The sequence below is a fragment of the Gavia stellata genome, chromosome 4 (assembly GCF_030936135.1).
Source record: "Gavia stellata isolate bGavSte3 chromosome 4, bGavSte3.hap2, whole genome shotgun sequence".
Classification (NCBI taxonomy): domain Eukaryota; kingdom Metazoa; phylum Chordata; class Aves; order Gaviiformes; family Gaviidae; genus Gavia; species Gavia stellata.
This window is the reverse complement of record NC_082597.1, coordinates 16988511-17003490: the sequence shown is the minus strand read 5'-3', so window position 1 is coordinate 17003490 and position 14980 is coordinate 16988511. Positions and strand designations below refer to the sequence as shown.

Genomic DNA, 14980 nt, shown 5'->3' with positions numbered 1-14980 from the left:
CCTTTGGAAACTGCCTGAATCATGAAATGGGAATGACAATGTGATTAAAGTACCACAGTGTCTCTTGAAGGGAAGTATAAATGTAAAATTAAGATGGAAATTCATAGAACTGGTCTTTGATCTCATGCTGTCTGAATTAAAATCTCACCATGTTATAAACAAAGTGAGTTTGTTCAGTTGTTCCTACTACTTTGTGGGTATTCTTGTTTCCAAAAAATAAAACCACAATGTCTGTAAGTCCCCATGTACATTATATAAATGACTTAAATGTTGAAAATAAAATAGAAATTACATCAGTGTATAATAGGTTATCTGGCAGTATCTATACAAGCAGGGGAACAGCTAAAGGAGCGTAGGTCAAAATCACAGTCCATTAGAACTCCTTCTGAAAAAAGCACAGACTCTGGCTTTGTCAGAGTCCATATCTGAAGGCACCAAACCATCCCTCCTCCTCCAATTTATAAAGCTGTAGCTATTGTGGCTGGATTCCAAGTAACAGAATCCATAGTCTTTGATTAGCTGCCTAGCTAATGCGTGCCTCCTCGCACTGCACTGGGAAAAGGGGTCCCCACCAAAGGGACAAGCAAAAACCAATTAATAAATGCAGAAACAACATTCAGAAGGAAATGTTGAGGAGAATAACCATGCTGCCTCACTTTTCTTTTGCTTAACAGCCAGCACCTAGAGAAAACCCCAAGAGAGACCACAGATGACAGCCCAACTTTACTGGAATTTGGGTAAGGACCTGAAACAACATCTCTAATCTTCCAGACGAATATCCCGTACTTCTAGACTATCTGCTGTCCCAAGGTGGATTTTTTGCTGCTAAAATTTCTCTACTTTGCAAAATTACTTACAATTTAACAGGTTCACAAACTCCTACAGTTTAGGTGGCCAGGAAATAAGTATTCGATTCTCTTTGTGTTTCATACAAAACATGATACTTCCAACAGAAAAGTCCCAATACATTGGAGGCAGATGGCCTGAATTCAGGTCTGTGCTCCAAACGGAGGAAGAATTTGAACCTTTATTACTCACATTCCAGGAAGTTCTGTTGCTCTCTGACGGTACCTGAACACAGGTATTAAAAATGACATTTACATTTTGCATCATCCTGGCGGCTGTGCACTTTAGACTCTTTGTGGACTTAACTCTAAAGATCAAACTATCAGTTCAAAGATCTCCATGGATTTAGTTGCAATAGAATTTGCCTTTAAAAATGGCACTTTTTTTTTTTTTACATTTATATTAAATGTAAATTCTGGTTTACTTTCTTTTCTGTTTCATGTATGACAGATGTACAGTACCTCTTTGTATGAAGACATAATCCTTTCAATAGCATCTGCTGCAGAGATCAGCAAGTTTCGTGATGTAGTAAAAGCTTCTGTTCTTTCACTAACCATTCCCTGTTTCTGGCCATCTTCCAATTCTAAAAGTAAAAAATGTTAAAATATTCTTCTGAAAATAATATCTACAAATTAAATTATGATTAAAATGTGAGCAATTATAGAGCAGCTTTTAAATTAAGAAAAAATTAACTCTACAAAGAAAACCTCTCAAAAAGAATTGGTGAATGTAACTAGCATAGATAGGTTGGTAACAAAGAATAAGTGGGAGTATATGGAATTCATCTTCTTATGCAAAACATCCTATTCTTTTATACTATTTGTCTACCTAGATAATTTTCCTTTTAATATGTTATTATTCAACCTACATTTTTCAAAATATGAAAAAAGTGAAACCTAAGCAATTATCTGAAACAGATTTTTAATAGCATTTTTACTTCTTTTACAATTATTCATTTTCAGCCTTACTTATTTACTGACTTCATGTAAAAAGAAACATTCATATTGATGGAAATTTGGCAACATGATTATATTTCTATAAGAAAGCAATAAGCTCTTTTATTATCAAAGGCATGGCTTAAGTAGGATACCTCTCTCTCACAACACAGTTTCTCTCTTCATCTGACCCCAGAACAAAGTTGTGATGCTTTGTTTATGACACTGCATCCTATTAGCAAGACAACTCTTGCTCCAAAGGAGTTGCCTCGTAAGAACATGTCAGCAGCAACAAACAAGGAGAAAACAGCAGTGGAAATTATAGAAGACACGTGAGAAATAAATATGTTTACATTTAACATATCTACATATACTCTTGCCACCACGCAACCTACAGATTTATACAGCATAGTCAATTTGCAATGTTTGCTTTTTGAAGGAATCAAGATTTAAAAAGAAGTGGCTGAATATTTTAAGACTGAATGTTGTTTCAGTGTTAATAGCTGCATCTACAAAAAAGAAGACAACAATGTGTAGTAAACCACTCTTACAGATTTTTCACACACAAGATTTAGAATGAAAGGTCTCAAGGGTTTTCTGCATCACATAATTTTATATACAGCTTTATATATTGCTTAAGTCTATAGCAGAACAGGGTCTGGATATTATTCTTTTTTTAAGTATATAAAGTTTTTTTAAAGTTTCTTTTTTAAGCTAAGCTGCTGCTAGGCATCAGGCTAGGTAGGGTAATAGGGGGATCCAATGTGGCAACTCCTGTGCGAGCAATTGCTATTAACACCCTCTGTGATGATTGCACACTGTTATGGTCAAGAAAAAGCTACGACGAATTCCCTGCAGGTGTGATGTGACTGTAAATTTTATGGGCTAAGTCAAGCAATGCAAGATTATAGCAATCAATATTTTTTACTTGGTAAGTAACTGTCTCACCTCCCTGACAAGATCAGATTCTAGAAATCTGGTGTCTAGAGATTTACATGCAGTACCAAAGCCAGATGTGTCTTTTTGTCTTTATTAGTCAAATCTAAATGTTATTTTGTTTTCATTTACACATCCATAAAGGTATCCTTACAGAATTACATCTGAATCACTGAAATACACTATGGATAAGTTTTAGGAAAAAAATTTTTTAAATTCTTACATCATAATTTCGCATATATGTATACACACAGACCATTTATATGTTACTCTGTCTGGCCTCAGCTGTTTTTAATAACAATATTAATTAATTCAGACACATGTTCAAATTTTTTTGTTTAAATTATACAACATCAGTACACTGTCAACTAGTTGTAAGTAATCTAGCCACCTGAGACACAATGAGAGGCATGCTTTTTTTAAAAATAGACAGAAAACCTCTTGCAAAGGGAGAGATTACAAAACTCTTGCTCATGTAGTTCTCACTTATTTTAAAAAGTCATTTCCACTCCAAGAAGAATAAACTTAGGGGATAGAGAAAAATCAGTTAATTCATTAGTAAGAACTAAACAGAAATTTGTTTCTTACTTCTCAGAGAACCTATTTTTGCTGATCTATTGGGATTACAGCCCATGCAGCCCAAGTTATGTAGAACCACCAAAATTAAATCCTTTAGGAATCAGCTATGGTTTAACTACACTAATGCAGCATTTCTCCTGTAAGTAAACGCAGAATTTGCTGATGGCTGCTTCCAGCACCCAGGCTAGCTCATCTAGCAAGAGTTGAGAGATCTCTACAAACCACTGCATGGGTCCTTTTAGGCATACTTCTATGGGTATTTGAAAAATTAACATTATTTAGAATTTATGAGCATTTCACCATTCCAAAACACAAGCTCTTCTATTACATGCCTAACCCACCAAGATTACTTTTCTTGAACTTTTCGTCTGAAACATTTTTCATATGGCTGACCTCCTGTGTTTGAAGAAGTAGTGCATTGTCACAGGGCAGGCAGACGGTCTCTGTGTCTAACAGAATCTAACATTTGCCTTTTCATCTTCATTTATGTAATTGATAGTCATACTTGTTTTATAAACAAAGATAAGTGTTCACTGTGTCTAGAGAAATCAAAGTCTTGCTTCCAAAAATAGTTACTTTCCAGAAACTGATGAGAGACACAACATTTGGAACACCAATCGTTTTATACAAAAAGAATGAGAAATGTTATCAAATGGGAATCTTGGCTTTGCCAGTTAATTTCTTCCCTGAAATATGTAACCAAATTAGCAAATTTCAGTCAGAAATATCACTGTCGTAGAAGATTCTTTTTTCTTTTTATTGCAGGATTATTTTTTTACTTTTTTTTTTTTTCCCCTGAAGAAGTGTACAAGATCTATTGCTTTACACCTTTAGTCTCAGGTCTGGTCATGGTACCAGTTTTGTGCATATCCCTGATTCTGGTGATTTATCCTAAAGTAATAAATCCACTATCTGTTCCTTCAGATAAGAACAAATTGCATCTGACCTGCTAAGACACAAAGCACTGTTTTCCCAAGCAGGCCAATCGTTAAGTTTAGGTCTGCTTGATTCTTTGAATACCTGTTATACTTTGAACTGGTCTTGACAGTGTTGATTTGTCAGTATTATGTTTGCGACCCATCATTATGATATGCCTCAGGTCTCCATAATAAGCGTCGTGCTTTAACGTTTTATGTTGCTGGTGGCAAACACTCTTCCGCTTTACAACATGAGCCATCACTGCGTCTTTCTTTTTTCCCACATTTGAAAAGTATTTATCAAAAGGATACTCATGAGTAAAAGGAAAGTTATTTAGTTTAGCATGAATACAAGTCTGTTTTTTTTATTCATGCTGTAATACCAAGGAGATATTTACAATATGTGGTTAAATGATCTTTTTCTTGACTGTACTCGTTCCCATCTTAGCAGGAAGACTCTTACCACTTTTTCTGCTGTGCTGATAACCTTCACTGTGAGGCGAAATGGCTTTGTACAAACTCTTCTGTTTGGAATAGGACCTCCTGGTATTTTTGAAGCTGTTACCAGGATGCCAGCCAAGGCCCTGATACAGTGCCCTCCTAGCCATGTGATGGGCAGCAGCTCAAACAGCTGAACACCCAGCCATGTACCAACACAACTGCAAGTAAGCTAACCCATGGCGGGGCTGCACAAAGTCACCCTACAGGTCGAACCAAGCTTGTCCAGTTGGACAGCCCTGTTTGGAATATAACTACCAAGACCTGCACGGAACACTCGTTCCTGATTAAATGTACCAAACTTAGAACTGATACTTCCGCAGACATTGTAGGATCTGTGCTTAAAGAATCCTATGGAATTCGTAATATATTCTATGGTCCTAATTGCACATAACAAAGCCTGTTGAGACAAACTTCCCCACTTGTCTTTCACTATCCTCCCTTAATTACCTTTCTTTCTGCTCTCTCTTTTTTTTTTTTTTTTGTAAATAGTATCTGTAATAACAACACTACTTCAGTCTCGTTTCACTTCCTGGAAAGTTGTGATAGGATGTCAAAAATTATACCATCCAAGCCTGGAATCTGAGTTTCACCTTCTCTTCTCCCAGGGAGTCAGGGAAAAACAGCAGTTCCTAACAGGTCAACACATAAGAGAATAATTACTTATAATTATACTATGGTTTATAGAAGGAGGAGATAAGCACCCTAGAAAAGTTAATAGTATAATTTTGTAAAGTAGCAGGAGATGCTGCAAAAATCAGCCTGCCATCCCAATAGTGGCTAGCGAAAAAGGACTGTGATTATCATTATAATCTCATGTGACACGAGGATCCTCTAAGTCCTGAATTCATGCTGTTTATCAGGCTTATGTTCAAAGTTGGATCTCATGTGTTGCTCTTTCCTCAGCTGACTTGCTATGCTTGAAAGTTACACACAAGACATGGATGTTGTAATAAAGTCTGTGAATAATAAATGAATATGCATGGCATTCAGAGGAAGTACAGTCTTTTGAGGACGTAACTTTAAAGAAACATTTAGGAATTAAGTAAAAAACGGTATTACCACCATCTGCAAATCCCGTTGCGGTGATGATGGGCACAGCGACCATAATCATACCACAGCTACTCCAGACGTACTTCATCAGGAACTGCTCTATCATGATGTACCACAAACGTTTGGACAAAATGAGATTCATTTGATCTGCCAAAGCCTTGTAGCTTTTTTGCAGTTGTTTCATTTCTACCTACAGTCAAAAAATAAAACATTTATACAATGCAACAAAGATGCACATGTCATACAAGATACATTCACATACGTGCATGAAATAATTGGGTACCCAGAGCTGTGACTTGTGAGTCACATCTGCTGTGTGGTACTTTATTTTCACAGTGCTGCATTCTCACAGCAGAAGTGTACAGCTTTATGGAAGTCAGTGGACCTGGTTCTTATTTACAGCATCGTCCCTCGATAGCACATTGGCAGGTTTTCAGCTCTTTTAAGATCTCTGATATATACAAGAACAACATACGAGGCAGTCACAACAGCTGATTCTAACAAACAAAGTAAGATTGATTCCACATCCTTTTAATAAAGCTGCAGCTGTAGAGTTTCACAGCAACTGAAACTCCTCATATTGGAAAGCATTTGGGGATCAATTATCTCCAATGACTTTAAGTTGCAGAGCTGATCCCTGAAATGCAATGCTGCTTGTTTTTGCAAGCAGTCTGGAGCAAGAAAGAACTATCCCAAGAGGTTTAACAAGACAAAGACAGTTGCAAGTCAATATGATAGAATGCATTCAGGTCAAGCCAGTATATGTGGGAATTGAAAAAATGTTTAATTTAGCTGCATTTAAAACATTACTATAGGCAGCTTTCACGAACGATTGCTTCTACCAAAATAAACCATTTACATTATATAACCAATGCTTGGACTGGAAGAGTAATACTTCAGGCTGGTTTCCAGCTTTCATTTTCACCTTACATGAAACAACTTTTTTTTCCAAATCATGTGTGAAAGGTGTTACAGCCAAAATTCACTTCTAATAAAAATATGAAGAGTTCCTTAATAAGGTGGCTTTAAAACAAGCCATTAGTTTATGTAACTGTGACTGCTGAAGTACTGTACTTAAGCTATTTTAAGACTCTGATGACTACATCTTTGCTTAGCTATGTAAAAGAGTGTCAAAGGTTGTAGTGCTCTCTGTGCTATCACAGAGTTTCTCCCTAGACTTTCTGGTGTGCCCTGGTTGCTATTTCTGCAGCATTAAATCTGGTAGTTCATAAACATGGGTTAAAAAAAAAAGCCTGGAAAAGTTAAGCAGAATGGTCTGGGTGGGGGAAAAACAGAGATTAGCTTTCTAGAAAAGCATAAGATCCAGCTGCAAAACAGGAACATTGTCAGAGCACAAGGGAACTACGGTTCGTTCCCCCCAGATACCGCCTGTGAGACTGCATTTTCCTAGGAAACGGGAAGTGCTAGCTGTAAACAGGTTTAAATGCCAGAGGGACCCAAGTGCTTGGGGAGGGCAGCAGGGGAAGCACAGGTCGGCTCCAGCACTGCAGGGGCAACCCCAACACCCTCCGATTTCTCTCCTCCTTACCTTGTGCCCTCGGTAAAAGGCGATCTCTTCCACATTGGCAATGATGCGTGAATGCATGAAGCGCAGATAGCCCTTCTTGTGTGCCTCCTCAGCCACCAGCTTGCCAAACTTGGGAGAGCAGGCTTTGAGCACGCGGGCTGTGGCGTAGACGACGAGCCCAGCCAGAAGCGTGGGCCCGATGGGGTTAGCCCCCCGGGACCGTGCTGTGCGGATGAGGGTGTAGGAGGTAAGCATGACGTCCAGGATGGGCTTGGTGAGGTTGGAGTAGAGATGCGCCACGGACTGTGAGAACATCATGATGTCCTCGGTGAGGGACTGGTCAGGGTTGGCCAGCCGCCCGTCCATGCTGATCACTCTGTAGTAAGTCTGGTTGGCAAAGTAGGTCTCATAGGCGTGATCCACCAGGCGCGTGCGGAAGACGAGGGCCAGCTTGCACTCCAGGTACCGTATGGCGCTGTTCACGAAAGTGGCCGGAATTGCAATCATCAGCCATTTGATTAGTTTGAAGACAAAGCTCCTGGGCTTTTTTTCCACAATGCTTTTCACCATCTTCCCATCGAGGGCGGCCACATAGATGGAGAGGAAGGTCCTAGAAACCAGAGCGACCGAGTGGAGGCAGAGCAAGCCCAGCTCGGCGCTGACCAGCTTTGGGAAGAAGAGCTTGCGAAGTTCCAGCAGCTGCTTGAAAAATTCCGCGTTCACGGCCGGGGAGGCTCTGCCCCGGCTGCCGGCGCCGTGCGGCGCCGCCCGGCCCCCTTCCGCCCGGCCGGCATCCTGGGAGCCGCCTTTGCCGCCTGCCCGCTTGACGCGCCTGCGGATGATGGGGTAGAGGATTCTGAGCCCGTACGCCGCAGCCAGCAGGCACGCAGCTCTCTTCGCGGCGCTCGCCCTGCTCCACTGCACCCGCCGGGCCGCCGCATGCAGCATGGGGGTCATCCTGCCCCGCCGGAGGCACGGCTTCGCGCCGCTCCTAGCGGTGGCGGCTCACGCCCAGCGGAAAGGTCGGCCCCGCCGGGTCTTCATCGGGCCGCCGAGGGCCCCGGCTCCCCGCCGGTCGCGACGGATGCCGAATGAGCCCTGCCTCCGAGGGGTGATGGTTGCCTTCAAAGCGCGGCGCGTTGCACAACGCAGCCCAGTGCCGCGCAGCCCGCCCCGCAGACCACCATTGGCTGCGCCGGGCGGGGCGGCACCGGCAGCGGCAGCGGCCCGGCTCCCCCGCACCGCGGCCCCGGCCCCGGCCGCTAGCTCGGGGCCCGGCAGCGGCAGCAGCAGCAGGAGCAGTGCGGGTCCCCCGGCGCTCGGCTCTGGGATGACAGCGCTTGGCCCCAGCGGCACCGTTGATCCCCCGGAGCTCGGCCCGGCAGGGCCCCGGAGCTCGGCCCGCCAGCGCCCCGGCTCGCCTAAGGCTGCGGCCGGCCCTTTCCTTCCGCCTGCCCTGCGGAGCAGGCACCGCCTCCAGCTCCGGCCCCGGCCCCGGCCCCGGCCCCGCCAGCGACGCGGGGGGGTGGGGGGGACGGCGACGACGGCGAGTGCTCGGGCCCTGCGGCAGCCCCGGCGGCGGCGGGGCACTGCGTTACCCCCGACGCCCGCCCGAGCCCTCCCGCGGGGCGGGGGGGGGCTGTAACGTCGCCGCTGTGGGCGCGCCCGGTGTGCGGCGAGCAGCGGCCCGGCCCGGCCCGGCCCGGCGCGACGCGGGCGAGGGCAGCGCGCAGTCGGGGCCGGTGGCTGAGGGGCAGCCTCGGGTCGGAAATCTGGCCGGGCGGCTGCGGGAGGGACCGGGGCAGCACGGCGTCTCCGGGGCAGCGCTTTCAAAACACGCCTAATTTATTTCCTGTCCTCTCGTCAAAAGGAAACCGGTATTGTGCTGTTGCGGCGTTATTAGACAAAACCAACCCCGACCGATTCGCACGGTCCCTGCAGCAAAACCAGGCAAAATTCGCACAAACAGTAAACAAACAACAGTAAAGGCAGTTGTCCTGCTGCTTTGTTTTTGCTCTCTCCCTAATTTCTTATTGCTGCTTGATCAGTTGTTTGGAAACGGTATTGTATTTGAAATTACGGGGGGAGGATCAGAGTACTTTGGGTTCTGTCACACTTTGAAAATTAAGTAATAAAGTAACTGCATCAGCTGGTGTATGATAAAGTAGTAAATAGATTAGGATGATAAAATAATGATAATGATAAATAGTTTAGGATGTGTGTGTAAAAGCAGATTTGAAAAATGTATTACTAGGCATTTACAAGAGCGCTGAGGAGTCCAGCCTTCCCCTAGAAATGGGAAGTGAGGCTGCTTACCTTGCTGTAACTTGGCATACACAGAGTTAAGTCAGGTCACATTACTGTTATGAAACGGCCCTCTTTGGCCAGAGTGCAATGGTGATGTTTAGATAGCAACACAAGCTCCAGGATGAAGAAAGAGTATCTTTGATTTAGGAGAGGGAGCGCTTTGCTTTTAAAAATCAGGCACCACTTATCAAAACATCCAGGTGCCTTCCAAAGAGCCCAGTAAGCCAAGACCAGCAAGATAAGACCAAGTAATACTTACCAGGAGGTTGCACAAACTGTGTCCACAGTAAACTGGATAGTTATGTAGAGAAGATACGGGGTAATCTTGGAGCTTATTGGACTTTCTGCTGGTGAGGACAGGCTAGAGATGTGGACAGAGGTCCTTCTAGCTTTTTTTTTCAATACACAACTCAAAGCCAGGAAAACGTCAGAATATGATCTAGTGCAGTACAGCCAATGTTCAGTTAGTAGGTAGGCCTGGTTTCACTGCAGCTTATTTTGTCAGTATAACAGAAAGGTTTTTCAGCACACAAAGACACTGACAAGATACACTGCCTAAGAAATTGCTTTGCTTAGGGTTTGTTATTTTTTAATCATGATCTCCAGTTGGATACTTCCCATTCTGGCTTTCCCATTGTGTGTATCACAGCACGCTGATAGATTTTGCCAAACCACAGTTATTTGCAATATTCCATTACTCTAGCATTTTCTTACCAAGGGGAAAGTTCACAGATCTCTTTCAGTTCTGCATATCTGCTGACATTTCACTTCACAAGGTGCTGGAGGACTGAAGCTTTTCGTGTCTTGGTAGTAGGTGCAGGCATACACCCCACAGTCAGATCTGTGGGAACATTTAAGTAAAGCAAATCTGACCATGCAGTGGTTCAGTCAATAAAAGCAATGTATTTTCTTCTTTTGAAAGTATGGAGAAAAGCCTAAACTGTTGTTTTAAATACACCCTTTCTTCTGTTCTCGCTGCTTTGAGAGTTTTGCCCTGCCACAGTCCCGCTCTGTAATCCATGCACAAACTCTTCTTTGTGGAACATGGCCTTAGGTGGTAGATTATTTTTTTTAGTGGTGAAGGCAGCAATTTTACTACATTTAGTTATAATAAAATTTCTCAGTATTACTGGGAAAATAATTACCAAAGCTGCAGTAATATTGGTGCAGTGTTCAGTGCTCTGTTGTCTCCACAATTTCTACTGACTTTATTTTAATAAACTTTTGAAGATAAGTGCAATCAAATACATTCGAGTAACTGAGGCTGTGGGGTTGGGGGAAGTTTATATTGGAACCAGAATATTTTGGAGGTTATCCTCTCTTAAGGAGAACCAGATATTTTTTTTTTAATGCCCAATGAATGTTTTTAGGTCATATGGTTAGTTTTCATCAACACATTAAAATGACTTGTGTGCATTTTCTGAATATAGGACGCAATAACTGAGGAAAAGTAAGAGTAGCTTATCCTACTTTTATAATTATCTAATATTCTGTAGTAATTTTTCACTATTTTAAGTCAATATTCCAGCCAAAGAGAATGCCATAATTCTGCTCCCAACTACAAAAATAAATTTTTTTATTATCCAAACAGTGCTTCTCTGATGACTGAAGTGACGGAATCAGTCTATAGAAATGATTTGTGTTTGGATAAAACCACAAAGCAGAAATAGAAACAATGAATATCAAGATGACTAAACTCTGTGAATGTTTGAACATGTAGGAACTCAAGTGTAATCATGGCAACACTGATGCCTCTTTTTTTCTCTTCGATTTTATGCCCACTGGCTCCCACTCCAGCACTTCATCCTTGCACAGCTTTGTGACTGCTGTGGAGATAGTGGAACTGGAACATGCAGTTTATTATGTAAGAGATAATCAGTCAGCCTTACCCAATGATCATTTTTTAAAACCTTTTGATTTAGTGTTTGAGAAAATAGAATGCGCAGTTTTTGAAGCAAAAGAATGCTTACCTGATGCCTGATATGCTCCTAACACAGAGTCCAAAGGCTGTAATGTCAATCTTTGCAGAAAACTAGAATTTCCTCACTGCTTGCAGAGTGCCATACGCTGTGCCGTAAAGACATACAAAATAAAAAATAAGGTACTGAAAAATAGATACAAATTACGCCTTTTGTATCACTGCTATTTGAGATATCTAACATTGAAGACCGTCTTGGGAGACGGTCCTGAAGGGCAAAGGGGGCTAGGAAAGCTGGATGTTCTTCAAGAAGGAAATCTTGAAGGCGCAGGAGCAGGCAGTGCCCGTGTGCCGTAAGAAGAGCCGGCGGGGAAGACGACTGGCCTGGCTGAAGAGGAAGCTTTTGCTGAGACTCGGGGAAAATAAGAGAATTTATCACCTCTGGAAGAAGGGGCAGGCAAGTGAAGAAGAATACAAGGACCTCGTTAGGTCATGCAGAGAGGGAATTAGAAAGGCAAAAGCCCAGCTAGAGCTTAACCTGGCCATGGTCGTGAGGGACAACAAAAAATGCTTCTATAAATACATTAACAACAAAAAGAGAGCCAAGGAGAATCTCCATCCTTTACTGGATGCGGCAGGGAACATTGTCACGAAGGATGAGGAAAAGGCTGAGGTACTTAATGTCTTCTTTGCCTCAGTCTTTAATAGCCACACCAGGTATCCTCAGGGTATCCACCTCCCTGAGCTGGAAGACAGGGATGGAGAGCAAAATAGGCTCCCCATGATCCAGGAGGAAGCAGTTAACGACCTGCTATGCCACCTGGACACTCACAAGTCTATGGGGCCTGATGGCATCCACCCAAGGGTGCTGAGGGAGCTGGCGGAGGAGCTTGCCAAGCCGCTCTCCATCATTTATCAACAGTCCTGGTTAACGGGGGAGGTCCCGGATGACTGGAGGATTGCCAACGTGACGCCCATCTACAAGAAGGGCCAGAAGGAGGATCTGGGGAATTACAGGCCTGTCAGCCTGACCTCGGTGCCAGGGAAGGTTATGGAGAGCTTCGTCTTGAGGGCGCTCACAGGGCATGTGCAGGACAACCAAGGGATCAGGCCCAGCCAGCACGGGTTCATGAAAAGCAGGTCCTGCTTGACCAACCTGGTCTCCTTCTATGACCAGGTGACCCGCTGAGTGGATGAGGGGAAGGCTGTTGATGTTGTCTACCTGGACTTCAGCAAAGCCTTCAACACTGTTCCCCACAGTATTCTCCTGGAGAAGCTGGCGACTCGTGGCTTAGACAGGTACACTCTTTGCTGGGTTAAAAACTGGCTGGACAGCCGAGCCCAGAGAGTTGTGGTAAATGGGGTGAAATCCATTTGGCGGCCGGTCACAAGCGGTGTTCCCCAGGGCTCAGTTTTGGGACCGGTCTTGTTTAATATCTTTAATGATGATCTGGATGAGGGGATTGAGTGCTCCCTCAGCAAGTTTTCAGATGACACCAAGTTGGGCGGGAGTGTTGATCGGCTTGAGGGTAGGAAGGCTCTGCAGAGGGATCTGGACAGGCTGGATCGATGGACTGAGGCCAATTGTATGAGGTTCAACAAGGCCAAGTGCCGGGTCCTGCACTTGGGTCACAACAACCCCATGCAATGCTACAGGCTTGGGGAAGAGTGGCTGGAAAGTTCCCCTGCAGAAAAGGACCTGGGGGTGTTGATTGACAGCCGGCTGAATATGAGCCAGCAGTGTGCCCAGGTGGCCAAGAAGGCCAACGGCATCCTGGCCTGTATCAGAAACAGTGTGGCCAGCAGGAGTAGGGAAGTGATCGTGCCCCTGTACTCGGCGCTGGTGAGGCCGCACCTCAAATACTGTGTTCAGTTTTGGGCCCCTCACTCCAAGAAGGACATTGAGGTGCTGGAGCGTGTCCAGAGAAGGGCGACGAAGCTGGTGAGGGGTCTGGAGCACAAGTCTTATGAGGAGGGGCTGAGGGAACTGGGGTTGTTCAGTCTGGAGAAGAGGAGGCTGAGGGGAGACCTTATCGCTCTCTACAATTACCTGAAAGGAGGTTGTAGAGAGGTGGGTGTTGGTCTCTTCTCCCAAGTGACTAGTGTCAGGACGAGAGGAAATGGCCTCAAGTTGCGCCAGGGGAGGTTCAGGCTGGATATTAGGAAAAATTTCTTTACTGAGAGAGTGGTAACACAGTGGAACAGGCTGCCCAGGGAGGTAGTGGAGTCACCATCACTGGAGGTATTCAAGGATCGTGTGGATGTGGCATTGTGGGACGTGGCTTGATGGGCATGGTGCTGTGTGGTGTGGGTGGGTTGTGTGGTCGTTTTTTTTGTTTTGTTTTTTTGGTTTTTTTGTAATGGTTGGACTTGATGATCTTACAGGTCTTTTCCAACCTTTTTGATTCTGTGATTCTGTGATTGAAATACGTGTATATCATGCATAAAGTACGTAACTTTAAATGTGGATGAAGTATATGTGAAATATGTAAAATAGGAATCCACACAGTGCCCATAGTTTTGAATTACATACTAATACTGAACTGTAAACAATTTCTAAAATACAATGTACTGTAATATGGTGAGCTAGAAATTTCCGTTTTTTCTTTAATTTTGAGCTCTGTGTTTATGTACTGGTGTGGGAATAGCAGGCCTTGATTGGTGCCAAATTCAACAGAGGACGATCATACAAGCTGTTATTCAAGTAAATACCTTACTCTGAAGTACTTCCGAAGTTTCTATTGACTGTAATGTAATCACTTACATAAGTACAGAAATATACCCACAGAATTAGTTTGCAACATCAAGGCAAACCAATGACAAATTAGACCTTTTCATCAGAAAAGGGTGATAAGGTATCTGACCTTTGATTTCAAATTCATAGCAGCAGAAATTGTCGTCTTATTCTGCTTGGTTTAGAGAAGCTGTTGGCTATAATCACACACCTCAGTAGAACAGCCGGACACTGTCATTCGTTTAGGATCTGGAGATCTAAGCCAAGCAAGAAGCTTCAGTTTTAAGGTGACAGACGTGGAAGCTTGTTGGAAGAAGTGTCACTGTGGTGAGACTGACCTGATCCTACCAAGCAGCTGGTTCCAACTGTTTCGGTCCTAATGAGGCTGTATGGTACCCAGACTAGGGAGAGATGAGTTATGGCAAGAGGGTAGAGAGGAAAGGTGAAATGGGAAGGTCCTGCTCTGTTGTTTGGCTCCAGAGTGTAGGCACCACAGAGATGGTGTAAATGGTGGGCATTCCTGCACCTGTAGTCCTCTTACTCTTATTCTGTCTTCTGTAAATTTAAATCCTGCATGTCTGGTAGGTTATGAGAATTTATCCATAAGGCATTTGAGTAGTCTGGTTGATGGTACAATCAATAGCAGACCAATCACAAACAGTTCTGACTTCTGAGAAATGCATGATTCTAGACAGAATACAGCTCTAGAAAGAAGTGTAAACAGGTTGT

At 43.7% G+C, this 14980-nt stretch overlaps 1 protein-coding gene across 4 annotated transcripts in view; it reads right to left on the bottom strand.

Moving 5' to 3' along the window:
• Window positions 1-8249, bottom strand: part of ABCD2 (ATP binding cassette subfamily D member 2) — a 47332-nt gene extending 39083 nt beyond the window's left edge. For 2 of the 4 annotated variants that reach the window (XM_059816672.1, XM_059816673.1), the window contains exons 1-3: window positions 7314-8249; window positions 5774-5954; window positions 1308-1429 (exon numbers count right to left, since the gene is read on the bottom strand). In XM_059816672.1, coding sequence (XP_059672655.1) covers window positions 1308-1429; window positions 5774-5954; window positions 7314-8249 — 1239 coding nt within the window. The remainder of the gene's footprint in view (window positions 1-1307; window positions 1430-5773; window positions 5955-7313) is intronic. The other 2 variants (XM_059816675.1, XM_059816674.1) reach the window with 2 other exon arrangements.
• Window positions 8250-14980: the final 6731 nt, after the last annotated feature.